At 50.9% G+C, this 25412-nt stretch overlaps 1 protein-coding gene across 1 annotated transcript in view; it reads right to left on the bottom strand.

Moving 5' to 3' along the window:
* Positions 1–3376: 3376 nt before the first annotated feature.
* Positions 3377–25412, bottom strand: part of LOC125643199 (putative cation-transporting ATPase 13A4) — a 73992-nt gene continuing 51956 nt past the window's right edge. The window contains exons 18-30 of the mRNA XM_048865481.2: positions 22007–22131; positions 19849–20012; positions 18531–18653; positions 18089–18168; positions 16753–16795; positions 16001–16110; positions 14572–14668; positions 13543–13615; positions 11608–11782; positions 10606–10826; positions 8765–8853; positions 7017–7097; positions 3377–4942 (exon numbers count right to left, since the gene is read on the bottom strand). Of these exons, the coding sequence (XP_048721438.2) occupies positions 4673–4942; positions 7017–7097; positions 8765–8853; positions 10606–10826; positions 11608–11782; positions 13543–13615; positions 14572–14668; positions 16001–16110; positions 16753–16795; positions 18089–18168; positions 18531–18653; positions 19849–20012; positions 22007–22131 (1651 nt within the window). The 3' untranslated portion in view covers positions 3377–4672. The remainder of the gene's footprint in view (positions 4943–7016; positions 7098–8764; positions 8854–10605; positions 10827–11607; positions 11783–13542; positions 13616–14571; positions 14669–16000; positions 16111–16752; positions 16796–18088; positions 18169–18530; positions 18654–19848; positions 20013–22006; positions 22132–25412) is intronic.

The raw sequence follows: 25412 nt of genomic DNA, 5'->3' as shown, positions 1-25412 counted from the left end.
ATGAGTTCTTAGGATTTGTTCTTTTGCTTTCTCAGATATTATGGAGCGGCTCTGGCCTCCAGTGAAATGATCCTGGGGTATCTAGGGATGCGATTAGAGGAAAAAGCTACACTAGCCTGCCACCCTAGTGAAACCCAGAACTGTAGAAAATGCTCATAGCAAGATATGAAACCACATGACATTCGACTGGTGTCAGGGTTTGTCACTAACTAGAAACTCACCCCAGCTTTGTAGAAAGATTCATGAACCAATCTGACCCTAGTGTAGGTATATCCTATCCTGACAGAAGAGGTTTTTCCATCGGTGTAAGAACGTCACCTCTGTCAAGGCTCATTCCCCACTCTGGCACTTCGAGTGCAGAAGGTGGGGGCCTGCAAGGACTTTAAAAATTAAAACTGGCCACTCCAGGCTTGTATTAAACTCCCAAGGTTACAGCTTTTCTCTGACCTTGGATTGGTAGATGCTGCCACCACCCAAGTGCAAAACCCCTTTGAGAGAACAGGAAGGTGCACTTGGGAATTCCTTCCTGTGGGGTACCCTCAAGCTCTTTCAGCTCTTCCCTGGAGAGCGGGCGTGAGGGGGGGGGGGGAGGAAATCAGCTGTTGCCACCAGCTAATTAAGTAACATGTGGACAAACCTCTTAAGACACAAAAATCCAATTCTGTTCTGAAGAAAGGTAAATTTTATTAATAAAAAAAGAAGAAAATTCATCTGGGAATTTTGCTAGATTTTAAAAAAACAACTACAAGGGTTAAGCATTAAGAATAGCTCTCTTGACGTCCAGCTTAAAGGTCACAAGCAAAACAAAAGCACCTGGGGTTAGCACAGAGGAATCCACAAGCCATAAAGAAATAAAAGGGATAAACCTAATCACATCTTCCTAGATATTTTCTGATCTGCTTACATAGCTGGGGTTTTAAATGAGTAGTTTCTAGGTATGATAGTGATGGTTTTTCATACCTGGCCCAAGCTTCTCACAGCATAACTGCTTCCTGTCTGCGTCTCCCTGAGAACAACAGTAAGACAAAAGGGAAGTCTTGTTTCAATTTTAAAAAGTTCTAGCCTTCCATGGGCTCTTTTAGCCAGGTGCCCACTCACTTCCTTTTACCTGTGCATCACAGTGAGACTTTTTAACCCTTTACAGGTAGAGCAATTAGAGAACAGCTACTAAGAGGGATTTTATAGCTATTGGCTGGCTGGGTGTCCATAAAAGGGAGCTACCCTCCGCCCCCTTCATTTATCACCACCTCCCTGAAGGGTGGTAGCTACATTGACAGAAGTCCTCTTCTGTCGACATAGCTGCATCTACACTGGGGGAGGTTGGCAGCATAACAGTGACAGTCAGGCAATTTTTCCTCACACCCCTGACCAAGGCACTCTGTCGATAGAACATTTTCAGTGTAGACGTAGGCTGGATGTGAGGACACAGCGAGAGGTCCGAATCAAAGATGACACCCAGGTTCTGGGCCTGAGTGACGGGCCAGATGGTGGTGGGTGATAAAGGAGGTATCAGGGAGGGTTTAGGGTGTGTGGGGAGATTAGGGGCTGTGGTTTAGCTACACTGAGCTTGAGCTCAGATATACGTGAGGGGTGTTAGAGCGACAGGCCGAGATTTTAGTCTGGACCGAAGGAGACAGGTGTGGAGAAAAGAGAGAGATCCGGGCACTGTCAGCATAGAGATGGTAGTTAAATTTGTGTTTGCAGGTGTGATTATGCAGTGAGAAGGGGACCCAGGCAGAGCCCTAAGGAATCTCCACAGAGGGTCTGTCTGCACTGGGTTCCAGCTTGAGCAGACCTACCCAAACTAGCTATGATAACAAGCGGAAGGAGCAGTAGGAGAAGAACCAAGATGAGTCAGAATCCTGGAACGCAAGGAAGGACAATATTTCGAGAAGAGCATCAGCAGCAGCGTTCAAGTCGGCTTGCCCGTCAAGGAGGATGAGGATTAAGTACTACTTCTGAGGTTGGGCTAGGAAGAATTCTCAGAACAGACTTTGGTGAGAGTGGTTTCAGGATGTGCCGGGTTGAAAGCCAAACTGGAGAGGGCTATGATGGAGAACACACGCACACTCATGCTCAAGTGTTCCTTTTAGAATGAAAATGGCTTTTCAGTGTTTCAGATATATCAGTGTGAAAAATTCCTAGTCTCCTGAAGTGTCACAGAGAATGACAATATGCAGGGTGTGAAACCACATGAATCAGTGAACAAAATCCCTCTTCTGTTGACTATTTTATCAGCTTTGTTGCCCAGCCCAAGAGAGCTGGAGGAGGGGAGCAAGGCTGGGTGGGAACACTTGGGAGCCTGGGAGACCAGCACCTGGTCATTGGAAGCCTGCTGTAGTCCATAGAACGGGATACTTAATTTGCAAATCTCAGCAATTTTATTAGATTTTGGTTTTTTAGAAAATGGAAATCCCAGAAACACGCACTAATCAAGGAGAGACTATCTGGAGTCAATGTTTTAATATCTGGAAAATAGATTTTAATTTGAAAATAAAGTGCAGTCTCATACTACAGCTACATCATTTAAAAGAACAGCAAGAGTAAGAGCATTTGTGAGCATTATTAGAGATGGGCCTGACCCAGATTCCCGATCCAACCTCCAAACACAGAGATGGGGTATGACTCTGCGTTGCCCTAAGGTCCCTTTACGTTACTCTGGCAACGTAAAGAGGTGCTGAAGGCCTCCAATCTCCCCTTGGAGATTCTCATAGACTCATGGGGTCTGTCTATACTGCAATTAGCCACCCGTGGCCGGCTCATGCCAGATGACTCGGGGTCGCGGGGCTCAGACTTAAGTGCAGTGTACCCACTGGGGCTTGGTCTGCAGCCCACGCTCTGGGGCCCTCTCACCTCACAGGGACATGTACACCGCAATAAAACAGCCCCTTAGCCTGAGCGCCGCGAGCCCGAGTCAGCTAGCACGGGCCAGCCGCGGGATTCCACAGGCGTCACTTGACCACTGTATTGGGGGGGCAAAGCACGCAGACGTGCACATTGAAGCCGGCTCCCTTGGCTCACTGGCGCTCTCCCCCCGCCTGCCGTGGTACCCGGGCTGCCGGTGCTGGAGGGGACGGAACGGCTTAACGGGGGGGCCCCAGGTGCTGCTGGCAGCCACTCAGGCACCGGCTGCTGCAGCCATGTCATCGCTCTGGTGCTGCTGGGGCCACCTCCCTATTGGGGCTGCTGCTGCCGCCAAGGGGACGCCACCTGATGGGCTCCTGCTTCCCCTCCCCATCCCCTTCTCTTCCCCCATCCCCTCCCCCTTCCTCTCCCCTCTGTCCTCTCCCCCAGCCCACCCCCCTTCCCCATTGTCTCTTCCCCCCACACCACCCTAACCCCTGCTCTGCCCCCCCACCCCGTGGGCACTCACCATTATACAGGAAACAGGGGGGCACTAGGACCGCTCCACCCCCTCTGCTCCCCACAAGCCGAAATGTGCTGTGGGGGAGGTGCACCGTGGGAAGGACAGAGCCCCTCTTCTCACCCCCTCCCACCCCCGGCAGGCCGAGCAAAGCAAGCCCTGCAGGGCAGGTTGGCACTCGTAGAAATGGGGTGGGGGGAGTGGTACATGACCCCATGTAAACCCCCCACACCTCGCTTCTGTTTGGGGGGGCAATGCCTCCCCCCACCTCCTCCAAACTACATCCATGTGGGTTTTTAATTGCAGTGTAGACGTAACCATAGATGTCAAGGCCAGAAGGGAACGTCAGGATTTCATAGGATCCTCTAGGCTGCCTCCTGCATGTTGCAGGCCACAGAACCTCACCCCCCTCCCCACTCCTGTGATAGGCCCCTGACCCTGGCTGAGTTGCGGAAGTCCTCAAAGGTGTTAAAGATTCTCCGCGTGAGCAGGCTCCCTGGCAGCAGAAAGCTGGTAGAGCAGTTCTGCACTGTCCCTGTTGCAGCCTGGCTGGGTGATTCTTGGAGGGGGCTCGGGCTCTGTTGGCTGTCTAAGCCCCCGAGTGGGCCATGTGCAGCTCAGGCAAAAATCGGAGCAGCTGTGAGGCTGCTCTAACATACTGCAGGGGTGAGCCAGGGCCAGAAAAGCTTCCTTTGGTCCCTCCAACTCTGTTCCCACCCTGAGTGCATCTCAGCCTGGGTGGGTCATCGGGTCCCCGGTTTGGGATCTGAGCTTACCGCTCCAGTCTACCACCGTGATGGGCTGAATCCAAACACCCTGAACTGCTAGGGTCCAGATTTCCAACCCCCAAGCTTCCATGAGAGCTCAGACCAGGCCAGGACTCGGGGAGACCTTGTGTGGCAGCAGGAGGCAGCAGAAGCTGGGCGCTAGGGAACCAGAGGGTCTGTCTGTGTCCAGCCTCAGCAAAGAGCTGAGTTCTGCATGCTCTCTGAGGGGCACTGCGGGCAGGAGCGTTGGCTCTGCTCATGACCAAGATAAGGCCCTGGCCTGCGCCGTGGCTGAGGACTCCTCTGACTTACCCCGGTGCCAGCGGCCACAGCTCGCTGGGGCAGTGCCCGCAACCTGGGCTGCCGGAGGGGGGAACCGTGTACTGGCTCTGTGCCACCAGAGCCGGATTTAGGGCCACGTTATGCTTCTGGTGTGTCACAAAGCGACCCTGGCATGGGGAATGTGGGCCCAGAAGTTCAGCCAGGTGTGGGGATTCGGCCAATCCCAGCTCTAGCCTTACATCTTTCAGGCCTACTCCTTTCATGGCCAGCTGCAGCCTTTTCCTGGGCATCTGCCCTGCCACTTCCTTCGGACCATATCCTCATTGCTTTCAAACACTGGATTCCTGTAAGCTACCCTGTTGTCCTCCACTGGTATCATCCTGGACTCTGAGAAGACGGTTTCGTTCAGAGGAGGCCAGGCTGAGTCCTGCTCCAGCATCCTTTGCAGCCTCTTGTAAAGGCTCTTGGACTGGTACTGGAAGCATTTTTTGAGCAGCATCCAGAGGGCTCTGTTTTCAATGACCGCCTCCTGCAAGAGTAAGGGCCAAGAGTGAACTACTGACAAGACTCATGGCTTTCCCCCTTCTACCACAGGACAGGCTTGGTACAAGGAGTGGGAAAGCAACTCTCCCACCCTGTCCTGCTGATACACCTCACCTCACAAACCCTGGGCTGTCCACTTCAAACCCTCAGCTCTAACACTCCTGTCGCTAGTTACACCCTAGCAACCCCACTCAAACCACTGGGCCTTCACAGCTCTGAAAATCAGCCCAAGGTACTGAGGGCTTCTGGCAATGTGGTGGATGGTGCTTCACTCCACACTGCCTTATTACTGGAAGGTGAGAGAGGAGTTCATCTCTCGATGTTCATTCAGTCCTGGGTCCCTTGGGGTAGCTGCCAGCAATGGGTGCCAAGCAGGGCCATTGATCCACTAGGATCTGGAGGGGGATCACCAGTGCTGCTCACATGGGCTTCCCAGCATCCACTGCTGGTACACCATTTGGCTACTGTTGACTTGGGATGGAAACGAAGCAGTGACCTAAAGAGTAAAGGTTCCAGTGATCAACACCCTGAACCATCCTCTCTGCACACAGGCAGGTGTATTTCCTTTAACAAACTCTGTGTGGCTCCAAGGAGTTGGGAACTCTTCAATACCCCATAGGTCTAAATTCAAGCTACAACTCGCCTCCCTTCCCCACCAGCTTCACTGACCTGCTTCATTGCCATGCAGCCAGTGTGTGGGGGGAAAGGAAAGAGGGTCCAGCATGGAAATAAGCCAGAGCCACATTGTCTCTACAGAGGAGGAATCTCATGCTTTCTGCATGCACACAATTAACTTCTGCTGCTGTAAACCAGAAGGGATCGCCAGCCTATGAATAATTCACATAAACAGCTTCCCTGAGAAGCTAAGTTGGGGGGTTTCTGGTCAAAGCCCACTCTGGATGATCACATTCAAACCTATCTAGGTGGCCTCTGCAGTTTCAGCAGGATATGGTGTTCTTCACCGCCTGCCCTACACCGCTCTCTGCAGTGTCTCTGCAGCTCGTGAAGCTGTTGCTGGATGTGTCCATGGTGGGCAAATGGAAAGTTACTCACCAGTAGTTGCTTAAGGACATTGCCCCATGACTACCTCTGGGCACAAGCCGCCTTCTGGAGGAACCAGCCCGCTGGGGCTGCGTCCCTCCTTGTGGATATGATCATTCAGGTGTGACTTCTCAATGAGAGCTGCCTCCCTTCCATCCACTAATCTGCAGCATTTGAGTGGAAAACTCTGCAGATGAGGAAGAAAATCCAAACCCTTCTCTGGCCCTGAGAGATGGGCCAGCACCCAGCAGACGCAGTGGTCCCAGTGCCGGCAGCCCATCTCATGGGGAAAGGTGCTGAGGCTGGCATGCAGCAGCCTGCTGCCAGGTTTGGACATTTGGATCCCAGTGAGCGCTGCTTTTCTAGATGTTCCCGTGCTTGGTTGAGCCGGGGCAGGGACCCCAGCCATATGGGAGTGATATGCAGAGCTAACACCCTGGGGAAAGCATCCTCCCCCAGAACGCACCGTGGAGTTTTGGGAGCCGGTTGGGCGCCCGCTGCAGAAAGAGCCCTGCTGATAAGCTACTGCAGGGAGGGGAAGAATGAAATTCTTAGCTGCACGGGAGTCCTCCTATCAGCTCAGGCCATAGTCCCCCACATCTGGTGCCTGACCTGCCCAGTGCCGGATGCCAGGGATATAGTCCATGACTGGCCAATTGGGCACTGTGGTGCCTAGGCCAGGATGGCAGAGGAGGTGGAGGGAGTACACAGTTCCTCTTGACCCCTGTAGTAGTAAATGTGCCCCCCAAGCCCAGGGCTGCTGTGGGCTGTTCCTAGCAGCCCTACCCGCGTGAGACTGTTGGTCATGAACGGGCCCATCTACAGACACAGCATTTGGCACTATGAGCCTGTGTAGCCGCGAATGCCACCTCCAATTCCACCGTGCAACCGAGTCCTTCCTTTCACCCCTTGTAAAAGTGTTTGCCATTAATTCTGCAAGTGACAAGGGAGTGGGGAGTGTCCAGACCCATTCTGCTATCTGGACAATCTTAAAGGTGAAATTAAACACAGGCTCTCACCTCTACAACAAAGGACACAGCAAATGTGACCAGCAGCATTATCACCATGGAGATTCTCCAGAAGGTGGGGGTGCACACGAGCTGGGAGAAAGGGAGATGGAAGCCAGTCAGCAATGTGTGTGCACCTGCAAGCATTTGTGTGAGCTGACATCATCAGAGCACAGCATCCTTGTTTGGCTGGATGTAGTAGCCACTACCTGCTGAGCTGACGGAGGTGAGCTTGCCCTCTAGCATGATGAAACCCTCATAAAGAAGAACTGAAATAGCCTTTAATCTCATGACTCAGCAGAGAAAATAGAGCTGCAGCTTTGCAACAGGAAATCTAATTTCTCTCTTTCTTTTTTAAAGACCAAGAGCGAAAGAGAGGTCATTCCCGCTCCGAATCCAGATCCAAACTTCCCAAAGGTTGGGTGTCTTGGAATCTCTGGTGTTGGCTCAACTCATTTGAGGACTGGAGCCCAGATCCAAAGTATGGATTGGTGCTTTCACCCAGAGTTTGAGTTCCCACGTTTTTCTATTTTTCCTCACCAAAGATTGAGGCTTTATCTATGATGTAAACTAAATTCCTCTCTTCCAAGCAGATTCGAATAAGATCGCTGTCATGACCATTCTTCCCAGAGCCAGTTTTAGTCTGTTATAACAGCGATGGTGAGAATGTGTTACTGTGGGTATGAAACTACCTGGGATAATGCTTCCTTTAAAGTGCCAGCCAGTGGCTGATCCTGTTAACTGTAGCTGTCCAGTTACAACATGCTCTGCTTGCTGGGAGTTGCTCTGGAGGGAGAGGCATTTTCAGCATGGCTGGTTGGTAAGGAGCAGTGAAATCTCAGATCTGTTTCCTGCATGTCCCTATTTCCTGATGCAGTTACTGTAGCCCGGACATTGCTATCTGAACTCAAATGCTACTTTAGTGCACTGTGGGCTAGGCCATGGTAGACTCTGGACTGTGAGCATGTGCCACACGTTAGACTACCGTTGGGTTTTCTTAGACTGTGACTCTGGTGTTGGTGCAAGGCGCTTGCCGGCAGCCCCAGGGAATGTCGTCCTCTCTCTGCTTGCAGAGCAGGGCCAGCATGGACGGCAGCCGTGCAAGCTTCCACACCCCGCCCCCGCCCCATGCTTTAACACTGACCTGGTGTGGCCACCTCCAGGTGTACCCAGTCCACAAGGACACCGAGTGAGGTGGGTTTGATAATGTAGACACCTCTCCGGTAGGGACTGGACCGAACAATACACATAGGTCTCTATCCAGCTATCAGGTGGTAAGAGTGCCCAGATCCAAGCTGGTTTCAGTCTGGCAATGTAGAGGTGACCGAATGCATATACCCAGAGCCCCAGGAACTGCTCGGTCCTTCTCATCTGACTCAACCCTACTTTAAACTTAGCGTGGCTTCAGACTTACTGGAACACCCAGTGAGACTCTGTGCCTGATGTCAGAGGTGATCCTAGTGCAGACTGTTTATGAAATACCGTATGCAGTGGTGTTGTAACCATGCCAGTCCCAAGGTTTTAGAGGGACAAGGTGGGGGTTGTAATATCTGTTATTGGACCAACTTCTGTTGGTGAGGGAGACAAGCTTTCGACCTCACCTCACCCAGACCTGAGGAAGAGCTCTGCATAAGCTCAAAAGCCTGTCTCTCTCTCACCAATAGAAGCTGGTCCAATAAAGGATATGACCTCACCCATCCGGGGTCTCTAATGAAACACGGGGTTAGAGCACAGAGAACACGTCCTGACATGATACTTACATCCAGCTGTGAGTAGAGACCTTCAGTGTCGGCAAACACAAAGAAGACACAGATGCCCAGCTGTGCTGCTAGCACAAGTACAAATATGTCTAAGGGACAAGAGCAGTCAGGTGAAACAATGTGGCTGTGAGCGTCCTCAGCTGCTCACATGCACTCCTGAGTACCTCCCCCATCATTTACCATGCCATGCCAAACTTCACTGAAAACTGGGAAGAGTTTGGAGCAAAAGGAAAATAAACCCAGTAAAAGAAACCCAGCATTGGTCAGTCAAGAGCACACATGCGAGGCTGAGACAAGCCTTACATATATAGGTTTTAAGGCCAGAAAGGATCATTGTGATCTAATCTGACCTCCTGCATCACAGAGGCCAGAGAACCTCACCCAGTGATTCCTGGATCGAGCCCGGTAACTTGTGCTTAGAAAGAAATCTAGGGTGAAATCCTGCTCCTGTTGAAGTCAACGGGAGTTTTGCCATTGACTTTCATGGAACCCAGGACATCACTTCTGATCTTAATTAAAGACTGCAAGTGACAGAGAATCTATCACATCCCTAGGTAAGGTATTCTAGGGGTGAATTACCCTCCCTGTTAAAGTGTGCCCCTTATTTCTAGTCTGAATGAGTCTGTTGTCAGCTTCCAGCCACTGGATCTTGCTTCGCTTTTGTGTGCTGGACTGAGAAGCCCTCTGCTATCAGAAATCTCTTCAGGCAGGTACTTGCAATCACAATCAAGTCACCTCTTAACCATCTTGTGGAGAAATGTGATGCTCACGCCCTTCCCCGCCAGTGCCCCTAACAAAGAGCCAGACATGCAGTCCTCACTCTGGGTTAATTCAACCCTAAAGCAAGAAAAATTCCAAGAGAGTTTTGCCTGATTGGGAACATTAGGACCAGCCCCTCAGAAAGGATTATCAACCCAATGAACACCTCCCATTGCAGTCGTCGGGGCTGGACCCGCTGAGCATTTCCTGGTGGAATCTCACAGAGGTGAGGAAGGGAGAGCTGTGCTGCAAGGCGAAGACCTAGACAGCTTCCTAGGTTTTCTTCATTTCTGACTTCTGGTCGGGCCTTGTGAGCGGCCAGCTGGGGGCTCAGGAGTGCTTTCTCCCAGGTGGGCACCAGAGGCCATCAGAGCGCACTCCCAGACAGAGCCAGGGACTTTCTCTTTTTCAATTTGTCTTTGTGGGGGCCAGGCAGTGAGTTAATAGGCAGTCAGCTCTGGATTCTTATTACTATTCTGGCCCTTGACTGGGTGATGTTCTGGTTTTGGTTTAGTTTTCCTTTTGGATGGACCCAGACTAAAGCCCTGAATCCTAATCCTCTCAGACACTGGTTTATCAACATGCTACAGGGGGCACAGGCCTTCTTAGAGATACCCAAAGCAAAGGCTGGTGGGTAGCAGGCACTTTAATTCTGGTTCTTCTCTTTTTGACATGTGTGTGTGATCCACATTAGCCTTGGAAAGGCCGCCCACCCCACCAGCCAACCAGACACCAAATACCATTTGTTTGTAGTTTGTTTCATACCAGTTCAGGGGAGCTGATAAACAGACTGCCCTTTTCTAGATTCCTGTCTTACTGAAATGCACCCCAGTCACCAGCTCAGATCCTGAGCATCAAAGATCCACAAAGCCTGGGCCAAATTCTGAGAGGTGCAGAGCTCCAGGAGCATTGTAGCCATGCGTCTCAATCAGTTAGATGCTTTTGAAAAATTGTTGGTCCCCTATTTTTGAAATGTTGGCCAGCAAAGCTTTTGCCAAGGTGTTTCCTAGTGAGCTGGCTTTCTCGGGCTCTGAGCCAGGCCATGCTCTGCCTGTCGCACACAATCAGTGCATTGTACTCACAGTTAGTGTATACGGGCTGCCGGAAAGGCTTTCCCTTGGAGAACACCAGTGCTACCATGAGGCAGTTGATGGTGCTGAGGAGCCAAACTGTGGTGTTTTCATAGCTCTTGTAGCCATTGTCCACCCCCTCTCTGCCATCTGCATGCTCCATCCCAGTGAAGCTGATGGTGGCAGCGGAGGAAGAATTCTCCACATGGCTTTTATTCCCGCTGAGGCAGGCACTGCGAAAGAGGAGGCCTTGTGGTCAGTAATGGCAGTTGGCAAGGCTGTACCAGCCTCCAACTGGGACTCCCAGAGCGTTCTCAGTCACTAATGAATGGGCCTCCGGCAGCTCTGAGAAGGAGGTACCTTTTGTTATCCCTACTTTACAGATGAGGAAGCTGAGGCAGGGAGAGGGGAATTGACCTGCCCAACAGTGACGCAATGGCAAAGGTGGCACTAGATCCCCAGTCTCCTGACACCCAATGCCTGGGTGCAAACCACTAGACCACACTTGCCCTTCCCAGATCTTTGCCATCAGTTGTAATGGGACCCAGGCGGCATATTGACATTTCCATGGAACCAAACAGGAACCTTGGCAGCAGTAACTACTGCCCAGATACTCTCCCTTTTGCTATTAGAAATTGTACCCAAGTGATCTAGAATTCCTGGACTATGCGTAACACACCAGGGCCAATGACTCGTTCAAGGAAAACCCCAGCCAGTCTCCACCAGCCTCCTCAATGTGGCTGCCAAAGCAGACGCACGCAGAGTGAGTCTGAGCGCTGTGATGAATGTCATCAGGTGTTCACCCTCCCCTTGCCCCACCTGGCCTAGCAGTACTTGTGCTCTGGGAGCTCACTCTCTGGTCTCTCCTGCTCGACCGTCCTGCTGTGAGTTCAGCAGCAGCTATATTACACATAATCACTCCTCTGGGGCTGGGCCTAGCCCAGTTCCCAAGCTTGTCAATAGCTACATGTACGCCAGCCCCATTGTGTTTGGAGTCCTGAGCACGGGGCTTACCTGTAGATGTTGTGCTGAGTGTACCAGGGCTGCTTCTGGACGGTCACAAAGCCAAAAACCTGCATGCACAGACTGAACAGGATGTTCAGGACCACGGACAGCAGCAAGGGTGGGGAGATCAGCTGGCCCGGAGGCCTGTATGGGACCAGCTTTGGGTAGGCACCGTTCAAACTCACTGATAGAAGAATGGAGGTTTTTTTACTAGTACATCCAAGATACCAGCAGCTTAACACTATATTATCAGCCATTTAGGGTTAATTAACAGCATCTGACATCTGTGAAGTTATTTTGGAAAAATCCCAGGCCTGTTGTTCCCCTCCTGGGCACACTGGGGGCTAGCTTGGCTTCAGGGGAGTTACTCCTGATTTACCCTAGCATCAGGGAGAGGAAAAGCTCAGGGGAATATCCTGATGCCAAGCAGGGGGTTCATAACAAGGAAGCTCTCATCAGGCACCAAGAGTCATGGCTGGCACTTTTAAAACTGATGTAATCGCGGTCTTTCCCCAGCTCTCTGAACCTCACCACGTGCAGAGCACTGCTGTTTGCCTTCACACACACACAAAGCACTGCAGGCCTAGCCCCCCGTCCTTACTCTCCGTGTTCTTCGAGCTCCCCAGGGATTTACTCTTGTCTGTCTCAAACTTGTCTTTCTCTTTTCCCTTCTCTCTTATCTAGCACTGGTTTCCGCCTTCCACCAGCGGTGCCCAGCTTTCTACTCCACTGCTTCTGACATCTGGCACGTCCTTATTGCACGTCTCTGCCTTAGCTCTCCGAACCATTTTCAACCTTAAACGAAAACCTCTTTCCTGCTTGGCCTCTTTTTTAGATCTGTGCGTCCACAGTGTTAGATCTTATGATGTAAATATGTAATCCTGGTCTTTAAATGTGGAGAGTGCTATGGAGAAAATTCACAGTAAAGCTGTCTTGTTTGTCTACAGTGGCAAGATAGAGCAGAGGAGAGTGTATCCATGAGGCTATTCCTTCCCCCACTTTCCCTTCTAACATTACACTCACCTCTTTAATGCACAACGGCAATGCGCTGTATGGGCATTCAGTTTATTATATGCTGTATTATGAGTGGCCATCAGCTGCAGACCCATTTTCTCCCATACAGGCTTTTATGGAGCTGACTTGTTACAGCTGTTGCAGTGAATTATAGTGACAAGAGCCAGATCTCGGAACAAGCTGTGAATCCCCAAAGGGGTTCTAAACAAATCTGTTGGGCCACCCAGTGCTGGGTTCTACATGGTCACGCTGGCTGCTTGCACAAAGATTTTACTCTTTGGTCCCAGGGATTTTAACCTGTATCAAGGAGCGAACGAGCTTCTCTGATTGCAGTTGAACTGGGGACTGCGAACTTTTGACCTTACCCCACTGGTTATGGCTTACTATCAGGCCCTCCCGCAGTGTACCCCTATGCTCTTTCACTTCCGCATGGCTTTCTCTGTAACTGCTGCCCCTGGGATCTTCCAGCCTTACCTCATGAGTAGAGAAGGCCCTGAGTTTCCTTTCCACCTCAAGTTTCTCTGCACGAGCTGCTGTTGTCTCTCTCCCATAATGACAGGTTCCAGAGTAGCAGCCATGTTAGTCTGTATTCGCAAAAAGAAAAGGGGTACTTGTGGCACCTTAGAGACTAGTCTCTAAGGTGCCACAAGTACCCCTTTTCTTTTTTCTCTCCCATAAGGAATTCTCCTAGGTACTGAGAGTCACTCCAGATCTGGCTGCCTATCAGCCCAGCCCCGAGGATTTCCCATCTGCTCACAACCCTTTTCTCTTATTGCGCGGTAAGCCCTCTCTGCTGATTTAAATATACTGTATTCACTGCAGGGTAGCTTTCTTTTTCTTTTTCAGTGTGCAGGATTATACACATCCAGGGGGAGGAAATTAGCTGAGATCTATTCTCACACCGACACAAAAGGTGACTATGGAGCTTACTTGTTATACCAATTACAGTGGTAAGAGCCAGATCTTGGAATAGAAATTGGTAATTCCCAAAGGAGTTTAGTTGCTGAAAGGAGAAACAAAAAGAAAACAGAAATCAGACATTTGCCTTAGGGTTGTTTGTTTCATAAACCCACAGTGTTTCCATAGGGCTAATAATCTGCAGTTTGTTCTGAAAGCCTTGGGAATGCTATTCAGCCAGATAATCCGACAAAGTGGGTATTCACCCATGAAAGCTTATGCTCTGATACATCTGTTAGTCTATAAGGTGCCACAGGACTCTTTGCCGCTTCTACAGATCTAGACTAACACGGCTACCCCTCTGATGCTAGCCAGATAACGTGCACCATGAGTGACAGTCCTTCCAACAGAGGCACAGTCGCAGAGCTTGCACTAAATACAATCATTTTGTGCATGGACATTGTGCAGGCTAATAATCCTTCCAGCTCATTCAAAAAAATGAAGAGAGACTGATCTGAAGGGGCAAGTTCTTTTCTTGATACCAGATGATTTCTGAATGCAAATCCCTCCTCACTAAATGGGAAGGCTCCATCCAAAGGCAATTTAGGGCGCTCTGGCATTAATAGCCAATGCACCCTTTTAACAGCTGAAAAGTTTCCCTGTGCTCATCTGCCAAAGTACCTCTCTCCTCTCCTACAGCCCCCCCTCTGCAAGTAATCCCTTAGCCTCTCTTCTCACCCTCCATCTCCTGCGTACATGCCTTTGCCTGAGATAGCATGCTGCATCTTTCTTTCTGTGTGTGCATTTGTCCGGCTCTGCTTTGGGCCTGGCCCTTCTCCCCCTGAACTCAGTAGCAAAAGTCGCTCCATTTTACAGATGCGGAGACTGAGGCACAGAGCAGATCAGCAACTTGCCATAGGTCACACAAGGAGTCTGTGGCTCAGCTGGGAGAAGAAACCAGCTCTCCTGGCTGTGTCTTGGCCATTAGACCCTCCTCCCCCTCTACGGGAGCAGTGGCCTGCTTCTGTTCTAACTGACAAACTCCCGGTCCCAGAGCCATACCCAGTAAAGCAGGAGAACACCAAGATACTGGATGGTGCTGTACAGTGCCATGTACTTAAACATGCAGAATGAAGTGACAAGAGCAGCGCGACCTTGCCTGTGGCGGAAGAGAAAAGATGATACTGATTAGAGGATGGCGGGGGGGGCGGGGAGTGCAGCTTTCCTCAGTCCTTAGAAAGTCGGGTTGAACAGCAGTGCATGAGTTATGGGATGATGAATCCCTGACAAATTATCGCCTGGGCCTGCACTTCTTAATCAGAATTTGGTAGCAATGAATTCCTTTGCCGCAATGCTGCTCTGCAGCAATAGGAAGTGACCCTGCTACCCCCGACTCATGGGAGCAGTCCTGATGCCGGTCGCCTCAAGACACTGGCTAGCTAATGTTTATAAAGTGCATTGAAAATGTAAAGTGTGCTGGGGGTGCGAAGAGTTCTCAGTAAGGCAACAATACACCAGGGGGCTCTTCCCTGAGCTTTTCAAATCAATGGAGGAACACGGCTGTCTCAGCTGCGTGAAACCAGGGCCCTGGCCTTCTGACGATGAAACCCAGTAGCTCATCAATTTCAAGTGCAAACAAAGCAGAGGAGTGTTCTGGGAGGCAGCAAGCCTATTAGTTAGAGCAGTACCCTAGCAGTCAGGACTCCTGGGTTCTATTCCCAACTTTCCTACTAGCTCACTGTGTTGTGTAGATACAAATCCTGTCTCTTTAAGCTGTGGTGGGTGGGTTGTTGGAAAAGGCTCTAGGCAGAAGCTCTACAATAAAGCAGCAGAGAAAGAAGTGCTAAGGATAACACTGTTTCCCTTATTCTGATAAAGATCCTTGTTCAGTGTCGGAAGAAAGTGACTTGTTCTGTGATCCTTGACCTTTGTCACACGACATGTGTAGCCTTGGGCAACTGATTTAGAGCCCAGTCCTGCTTCCCTTTGCTTCAACAGGAGCAGGATCTAGTCTATAACTTCCATACCCTGGTTTTCCAATCAGTACAATGGAGATAATGTTATTTCCCTACCTTGCAGGGCATTGCAAGGGTTCATTATGAGCTTTGAGATCCTCAGGGGATGGCACCGCAAGGTGTTATTTTGTTAGCTGTTTGCACAGTGTGGCAAGGCCCTGTGATCGAGGACATTATAGCAGTGCCCAGATTTAGCACAACAGATACTTGTGTCTCTTTCTATAGCTCCTTCTTCTTCTTCCTAGTTCCCTGGCACTGAACCCATTCTTAGCCACATGCTCCACAGTTTACAGCTTCGCGGCTGTGAGGAAATGAATAGTCCTTGTAGTGAAAGCTGTTCTCTTAGACAGGAGCAGTGCAAAGCGCATTCTCAGGGCCATGGAGTTTGATGTATGTTCTGCTGTGAAAGCCCAGCTGTAATGTGGGACAGGAACCAATTTCTCTGCGATAGCAGTGTGCGAAGAGCCTGTGCTCACCTGATCAGCTCGGGCACACACTCTATGCTGGGGGTTCGGGACGTGAAAGGCGAAGCCACCGACGCCTCCTGCTCAGACAACGATATCCCAGCATGGGCCATTTTCAAAGCCTGAAATACACAGCGCTGGTCAGTACCCTCCTGCCGGCAATGCACACTCACTGGCCAGCCAGCCCGCCAATCAACGCCATCCGTGTACTCTACGGGGGCACCGGGAGCCAGCCAGTGTCACCCCAGAAGTGCCCAATACAGGCTGGTGATGGGGCATGGCCAGTCCCTCTGGGAGATGCTCTAACGCATCTCCTTTGTCCCCTCCTATGGCATGTCAGCTGTATCTTCCAGCTGCCTTCCCTGGCATACACCAGGACATAGGAGCGGGAACTAGAGGTGTGGAGGGTGCTGCAGCACCCCTGGGGTCCCAGTTGCTGTCCCCATGCACCCAGGGTCTCAGTTGATGTCCCGCATGCCCCGGGTTTCGGCTGCCAGCCCTGTGTGCCTGGAGTCCTGGCCTCAGCTCATTGGCTTTTAGGGGAGATGGGATTGGTCTCAAAGGCCCTAATCCTGCAACAAGCTCCACCTGTGGATGGCTCTGGTCCCTGGGTGGAACTCACTGAAGGATCATGGCCTAAGTCCGCTGTCCTTAATGCAGCTGCTCTGTGGAGAACTTGCTTCTCCAGGGCTACTAAATCTGGAGTATTTCCCTGGCACTGAAATGCGCTTCTCAAACAATGTTTAAGTTGGGTTTCCACTCACCCCACAGTCATTGGCTCCGTCTCCACACATGCCCACAAAGTAACTGCAAACCAAACCAAACAGCATTTCAGCACGGGCAAAAGGGAGCCCTGTAGCGAGTGGGGGGGTTAGTTTAACGTTTTGATGGAAAGGGCTGCAAGGACTTGCAGGGCTGGAACCCAGGTCTGCTGGCTGGCTGTGATGTCTACACCACCTCCTGACAGTGTGGGGACATAAGGAATAGCAGCTGGTAAGCCCTACGGGTTCTACCACTGGATGCCCCACCCACAGAGATCCTGGCTGGTGGAGCCTGCCACATTCCCTGACTGACCCAGGCACGCTATTTAAGGCCTAGGGAAAACTGCCGGAGGCTGCCTTGGCTACTAGGCAGAGCACTGGCTTGCTGCTGCGAACAGCCTGCGGTGCACTCCTGACACCTTGCCTAGCTCCTGGTCCTGGTGCCCTGCTCCATTCCTGACATCTCGCCCTTCCTAGCTTCCCCTAATCCCACTTTGGCTGGCTCCCTTGGCTAACCCAGTGTGGCTCCTCGACCTTCACGCTGACCTGATCCTATACCGTGCCACCCGCATGGACTGCTGCTTCTGGCCTGGACCGTGTACCCTGAACTCAGACCATGTCCTCTCCAGCCTAGGCCCTGTCCTTGACCCGCCCGCCTCCCATAACTGGGGTCCTGACAGGGGCTACATTAGTGTAAGTTATTCTTTATGTTTCATTGGAAAAGTCCCAGCTGGCAGGCTGGGTGACTGAAATATGTCATGCCCAGGATTCTGGATTTTGTGTGCTCCTGAACTGGACTCACCTCAACTGTCTATACTGAAGATTTTCTGAAATTCTCCCAGTTCCTCTAGTGCTGGTGCAGACTGAGCCTAGCTGCTTGTTCCACTGTGTTCTCTAACCCCAAAATAGGTCTTGATGAGAGAGAGGTGAAAATGCCACCAGCATCAGCAGAGCTGCAACTCGGGGAGATTTCCCTAAATCTTATGTGTAGGCGACAAGCTCCTCTTTTTCTTGCCAGTGAAGCAGCAGGACACATGTGAGATGGGTGAGACCACAGGAAAGTCTGAGTGCGGGACATGTTATGTTTTGGGCTGCCCAGCCTGCTAGCTGGGACTATAAGGCTATCACAGACCCCCTCAGTGGCTCTTCTTTAATGTGCTTAGGGGAAATATTTTCCAAGCTATATTTTCGTAGGAGACTCAGATTTGGGATTTCCCATCAGGCACTCAGTTTCCAGTTCCAAGCTGCTGGACAGGAGCTGATGATTCTCATTTGACTCCCTTCCAGTCTGTGAATTAATCCAGCACTTTGAATCTTTGAATGTTCATAAAAAACTTACTCCAACTTTTGAAACTCCTCCACCAGGCTGGATTTCTGACCTGGAGACATTCTAGCAAAAACTGTCCCATTGACCAGGAGCTGAAAGGAGAAAATGATTGAAAATCCTTTAGTGTGCTTTTTCAACTCCACTTGGTTAAGAAGTCCAGCAGTGATGAGTGTGAATAAGGAGCAGCATAAATCCTAAAACTCACTTCACATGGGACTTCTGCAGGATCTGAAAACCGAATGGGCAATGAATGAACCTGCACTGTGCCTCCGCTAAAAAGAAATCAGGGAACAAAGGACTGGCAGGTTGTTTGAGTCACCGGCTTAATCCTAAATATGCAATGGTTCGACTTAACTAGACTGTTGTGAGCAAAACAAGTCAAGAGCACTTCTAAGAATGATCTCCCCAGAATTTACTTGGAGCAGGGCCACAGTGCAAATAGCCCACAACTTACCTTCGGAAGTAAATAGCTGAAATGCTGTGTAATGACCTGGTAGGATTTTCCACTCATGGCAAAATGGTAACTGCTACGTCCAACTTCAGAGCAGAATCTTCCCCCAACTTGAATGTAAGTCTCCTATAAATCAGGCCAGAGTTATTTCCATACGATGGACTTAAAAGATGACCTAGCTGCACTCAAACCCTGGTGCTCTATTGTGTAGAGAGGAAGGATGTCCAGTGGTTAGAACACTAGACTAGGAGGTGGGAGACCTTGGTTCAGATCCCTGCTCCTCTGTGACCTTGGGCCAGTCCCTTAGCCCCTCAGTTCCCCATCTGTATAATGGGGGGATAACAGTTCCTACCTGCCAGGGGTGGTGTGAAGATAAACACATGAAAGATTAGGAGGTGCTCAGATGCTAGGGGAATGGGACCAGGTAATTAATGTAGATAGATATTGGCTCTTCTCAGGCCACAGCACTTTGGCAGTAAACTGTAGAATTAATAATACCCGATGCGGGACCTAGGATGTTAACGATGCTGCTGAAACTGGATTACAGGCAAGTGGGACCCACTCAGAACTTTGGGGACCTCTCCAAGGACACCTGCAGTCATCTTCTCCCATCCATCTACACCCAGTAACGAGCTCTGTCAAATAGGGAGCCACTCCTCCAACAGTCAGTGACTCAGATTAATATTGATCTTTGGCAGGGAAAAAGACACCATCATGGGCACATGTCTCAGTGTCATTGTGTATGTGTTTTCTTATCATAATTGCAACTTGTGTACGTAATTTTTTAAAACTGATTTAATCAATGTTTTACTTGCACACACAGGGATTTTCCTCTCTGCTCACCTCTGTTCCACCCCTTCTAGTCAGGGCAAGGCTGTTCCCCGCCGGGCATGCTCACAAAGTCTAAGGGCCAGCTGCACCACACAACATACCATATAAAGACACAGTCTTGAAACAGGTTTCAGCTACCATGCTGGGGTTACCAGTGGGACTGGGACAAACCTTTAACATGGCTCCTGGAAAGCCATTCTCAAGACCAGTCTAGAAGGGTATGCTAAATCAGCGTTAACAAAGTCACATCCCAGTTCATTAAAATGGCAACACACTGAAATACGAGTAAAGCAATTTAATGATCACTTTCTCTTTAAACACTTTTCCAACACAGCATGTTCTGTAGCACAGATGGGGACTAACAGGCAGTCTCTGATGTCAGGGGTACCAGAGTAACCCCAGTGAGTTACACCAGCATCACTAAGATGGCCTAGATGCCAGTGTACCATTTATTCTCCCATCACCTGAGACCTGCCCATTTAGCACTCACCAGGTTTCTGTAGCCATTCGGTTTGCTTTCTTCCAGTAGCTTCCAGGTGATGGATGCTGAGGGGGAACCTGATAGTTCATTTGCTTCAACAAGAATCACTTGACTGGTCTGAGAAATCATGCCAGCATTTTTGGCCACAGTAACCGCTGTCTGTATGTTGTCACCTAGAAAAATCAAGTTGGGGGGGGAGGTGTCATCTGCAGTTTTGTCTAATGTGGATTTTAAACCTTGAGGCTGGAGGAAATGTAAACTTTTCCCTGAATTCCATGTGATCTCACAGACTCTCGGTACCAGAGAGATTTCAATGGTTCTTCTGCATGTTTTTATAATACCGTTGCCTTCCATTCACAATGTACCGTTCATCCTAAGGATACCACAGAGCTTTACAATCCCTTTGATATACACAGAGTTCACTTTACCCACTGTCGAAACGCTGGAGTGGAAAATGGCAGTTGTTTAACAGCACAGAAAAATGGTCCACAGCCATTTTGAATGTGAATTAATTTTTCCAGCTCAGGCCTGCCTTTAAAATTAACATTTTATCTGGTCTGGATTGAATCCAGCTGAGAAAATACTAATGGATTCCCTGTCAGAAGGGGACCTATGTACCGGTTCAGCCTGGAAGAAGGTAAAAGAATTAACTGCTGAATTGTTGCTGTAACAGTGACGGAAAATTCCTCAGTTGTCCTGGCACAGCCTTAGAGTAGGCTGGGTACCAAAAAGGGGCAAAAACCAAGAAAGCACAAGCAATGTAACTGTACCATGAGAAAGCTCACTCAGTTTTTCTCCTGCCATCTAGGGTTGCCAACTTTCTAATCGCACAAAACTGAACACCCCTGTCCTGCCCATTCCCCAAGGCCCGGACCCTTGGTTGTTCCACCTCCCCCTCCTCCCCCCCCCCCCCCCGTTGCTCGCTCTCCCCCATCCTCACTCACTTTCACAGAGCTGGGGCAGGGGGTTGGGGTGTGGGAGGGGGGTGAGGCCAGGGATGAGGGGTTTGGGGTACAGGAGAGGGTTCCGGGCTGGGGCAGGGGGGTGGGGTGCAGGGGTGAGGCCTCCGGCTGGGGGTACAGGCTCTGGGGTGGGGCTGGGTTTTGGGCGCAGGAAGGATCTCCAGGCTGGGGGCTGAGGGGTTTGGCATGCGGGAGGGAGGTGAGGGCTTCGGCTGGGGGTGCAGGCTCTGGGGTGGGACCGGGGATGAAGGGCTTGGGGTGACGGAGGGGGCTTAGGGCTGGGGCAAGGTGTTGGAGGGATTGCGGGGAGTGGGCTCCGGGAAGGAGTTTGGGTGTGGGAGGGGATTCTGGGCTGAGGCAAGGGGTTGGGATGTGGGGTGCGTGTGTGTGTGTGTGCAGAGTCCCAGTGGCACTTACCGTGACTCCCAGGAAGTGGCCACCAGGTCCCTGCAGCCCCTAGGTAGATGTGCGGCCAGTGAGGCTCCATGCGTTGCCCTTGGCCCCACAGGCATGGCCCCCGCAGCTCCCATTGATCGCGGTTCCACCGCGGGGCACAGGCAGCCTGCGGCACCTCCCTGACCACCCACTGGCCTAGGGGCTGCAGGGACCTGGCGGCCAATTCCGAGAGCCGCGTGGAGCGAGGGCAGGCAGGGAACCTGCCTTAGCCCCAGGCCCCTGCTGTGCCATCGACTGAACTTTTAACGGCCCGGTCGGCACTGCTGACCGGAGACACCAGAGTCCCTTTTCGACCTGGAGTTAAGGTCGAAAACTGGACGCCTGGCAACCCTCCTGCCATCCCCCCACAGCACCCTGCTCTCCCACTTTCATTGCAGGACAAGGGGGACATGGGGGAGGGGAGGCAGAGAAGGGACAGAGTCATTGGCACGTTATGCAGAACCAGAGATGACAGCAAGAGGCCTGATAGCCGGGGGCAGGGAGAGAGATTCTGAGCCTAAGTCAGCCCAGCAGCTGGACTGTGGAGAAAGGGGGCCTGATGGAGGAGGAAGCCAGGGCTCCATTAGGAGTTCAAGGGGCTGGGATAATTGTCTGAAGGGGCTGGGATGATTTCCAGGGACACACACACGTGGTTCAAGCCGACTCTAACACGGCTGCTTCCTGGGATACAATTGACTGAAAGTCACTATTTCTTCTACTCAATGCCAGTGACCAAGCCACAGCATAAAAGCATGTCCCTGTGTAGCTACCTGTGACCATAACGCTCCTGATGCGGGCAGCGCTGAGTTCTTCCAGCACAGGCTTGGTCGCTGCCTTCAGCCGATTTTCCATTATCAGAAGGCCCAGGAACGTCAGGTCAGACTCCACCTCCTCCCTGAGAATGAAGAAGACAGAGACGTGTCTTATTAATCTTTCTGGAATCGCAGTCCTGTTTATGTCAAATCAGCCTATTAGCAACATGAGGCCTATTCCAGTTCAAAATAGCTTTTTCAATTAACTAATTAGCTCTTCCAACACCCTCCTGAAGTATGTCTGTCAGTATTAGTAGATTTCAGAGTAGCAGCCGTGTTAGTCTGTATTCGCAAAAAGAAAAGGAGTACTTGTGGCACCTGAGAGACTAACCAATTTATTTGAGCATGAGCTTTCGTGAGCTACAATGAAGTGAGCTGTAGCTCATGAACGCTTATGCTCAAATAAATTTGTTAGTATTAGTAGAGAAGTTACCTACACCTGGAAGCTTTGCAGATCAGTGACCCTAGCTGGCACTGGTCGTATTTTGAAAGGAGACTGCCCCTTTCTCTCCCTGTTTCTCTCTGTACTTTCCTTGGTCTTGTGGCACCTTAGAGACTAACAAATTTATTTGGGCATAAGCTTTCGTGAGCTAGAACCCACTTCATCGGATCCATGAAGTAAAAGATACAGGAGCAGGTATAAATACATGAAAGAATGTGGGTTGCTTTACCAAGTGTTAGGTCCAGTGGTAAGCTGGAGCCGGTTGGCACCGGTTTGCTAGAACTGGTTGTTAAATTTAGAAGCCCTTTTAGAACCGGTTGTCCCTCGCGGAACAAATTTAACTGGCCAAATTCTAAATTTCTAAATTTAACCGGCCAAAAGTGGCCTTAGGCGCCGACTCCATGGGTGCTCCAGCCCGGAGGTGAGCTGAGGCGGGGGGGCACGAGGAGGGCTGCCCGTGCCGCAGCAGGTAACCCGGGGAAGGGGGGGGCGCAGGGGAACAGCTCCCCACCCCAGCTCATCTCTGCCTCCCTGGCCCTGAGCGGGAAGCCGCCGCCTGCTTCTCAGCCTGCCCCGGCTTCCCGCCGAACAGCTGATTCGCGGGGAGCTGGGGTGGGGGGGCAGGGAAGCAGAGCGGGGCGGTGTGTTCAGCGGAGGAGGCTGAGCGGAGGTGAGCTGGGGCCAGGCGCAGGGTGCGGAGCTGCCGATGGTTGCTCTGCACCCACCAAATTTTCCCTGTGGGTGCTCCAGCCCCAGAGCACCCAGGGAGTCGGCGCCTAAGGCGCCATTTTGATGCGATCAGTGGGTGAGTGGCCGGTCCCTCTGCTCGCCCCCTAGCTACGCTCCCCCGCACCTAGGAGCCAGAGGGACCTGCCGGATACTTCCTGAGAGCTGCCCCAGGTAAGCACCGCCAGGAGTCCCCACCCCGCCCCCCAGCAGGTCCCTCTGGCTCTTAGGGGTGGGGTGGGCACCCAGTACGGTGGCCCACGAGACCCTCCTGCCCGGTTCTGGGGGTAGTCAGGGGACAGGGGTGGATGGGGCAGGGGTCCTGGGGGGGCCGTCAAGAAATGCGGGGGGTTGGATGGGGCAGGAGTCCCAGGGGGCGGGGGTGGGCAACGACCTCCTTGTGGGGTGAGGAGGGAACCGGTTGTTAAGATTTTGGCCGCTCATCACTGGTTAGGTCAATCCAACGAGATACATCAATTAACAGCAGGATACCAAGGGAGGAGAAATAACTTTTGAAGTGGCCCATTACAGACAGTTGACAAGAAGGCGTGAGTAACAGTAGGAAGACATTAGTATTGAGGATATTAAGTTGAGGTTTTGTAATGACCTAACCACTCCCAGGCTTTATTCAGGCCTAATCTGATGGTGTCTAGTTTGCAAATTAATTCCAGTTCTGCAGCTTCATGCTGGAGTCTGTTTTTGAAGTTTTTTTGTTGAAGAATTGCCACTTTGAGGTCTGTTATTGAGTGACCAGAGAGATTGAAGTGTTCTCCTACTGGTTTTTGAATGTTATGATTCCTGAAGTCACATTTGTGTCCATTTATTCTTTTGCGCAGAGACTGTCCAGTTTGGCCAATGTACACGGCTGAGGGGCATTGCTGGCACATGATGGCATCTATCACATTGGTAGATGTGCAGGTGAACGAGCCCCGGATGGTGTGGCTCATGTGGTTAGGTCCTATGATGGTGTCCCTTGAATAGATATGTGGACAGAGTTGGCACTGGGGTTTGTAGCAGGGTTTGGTCCCTGGGTTCGTGTTTTTGTTGTGTGGTGTGTAATTGCTGATGAGTATTTGCTTCAGGTTGGGGGGCTGTCTGTAGGCAAGGACTGGTCTGTCTCCCAAGATCTGTGAGAATGATGGGTCATCTTTCAGGATAGGTTGTAGATCCTTGATGATGCGCTGGAGAGGTTTTAGTTGGGAGCTGTAGGTGACGGCTAGTGGCGTTCTGTTACTTTCTTTGTTGGGCCTGTCTTGTAGTAGGTGACTTCTCGATACCCTTCTGGCTCTGTCAATCTGTTTCTTCACTTCAGCAGGTGGGTATTGCAGTTTTAAGAATGCTTGATAGAGATCCTGTAGGTGTTTGTCTCTGTCTGAGGGATCGGAGCAAATGCGGTTGTATCTTAGAGCTTGGCTGTAGACAATGGATCGTGTGATGTGGTCTGGATGAAAGCTGGAGGCATGTAGGTAAGCATAGCGGACAATTTATACCTTCAAGTCAGTGGGACTGCTATGGGTACCTGCATGGCCCCTCAATATGCCAACATTTTTATGGCTGACTTAGAATAACGCTTCCTCATCTCTCGTCTCCTTACGCCCCTACTCTGCTTGTGCTATATTGATGACATCTTCATCTTCTGGACCCATGGGAAGGAAGCCCTTGAGGAATTCCACCAAGATTTCAAGGATTTCCACCCTACCATCAACCTCAGCCTGGACCAGTCCACACAAGAGGTCCACTTCCTAAACACTACAGTGCTAATAAGCAATGGTCACATAAACACCATCCTATACCGGAAACCTACTGACTGCTATACTTACCTACATGCCTCCAGCTTCCATCCAGACCACATCACACGATCCATTGTCTACAGCCAAGTTCTAAGATACAACCGCATTTGCTCCGATCCCTCAGACAGAGACAAACACCCTCAGAAGCTCTATCAAGTGTCCTTAAAACTGCAATGGTGTTTATGGATGGTGTTTATGTGACCATCGCTTATTAGCACTGTAGTGTCTAGGAACTGGACCTCTTGTGAAGATGTCATCAATGTAGCGCAAGGTATAAATTGTCTGCTATACTTACCTACATGCCTCCAGCTTTCATCCAGACCACATCACACGATCCATTGTCTACAGCCAAGCTCTAAGATACAACCGCATTTGCTCCGATCCTCAGACAGAGAAAAACACCTAC

This window comes from Caretta caretta, chromosome 9 (assembly GCF_965140235.1).
Source record: "Caretta caretta isolate rCarCar2 chromosome 9, rCarCar1.hap1, whole genome shotgun sequence".
NCBI classification, from domain to species: Eukaryota; Metazoa; Chordata; order Testudines; family Cheloniidae; genus Caretta; species Caretta caretta.
Note: the sequence above shows the minus strand (reverse complement) of the source record. Positions and strands in the feature narration are given on the sequence as shown.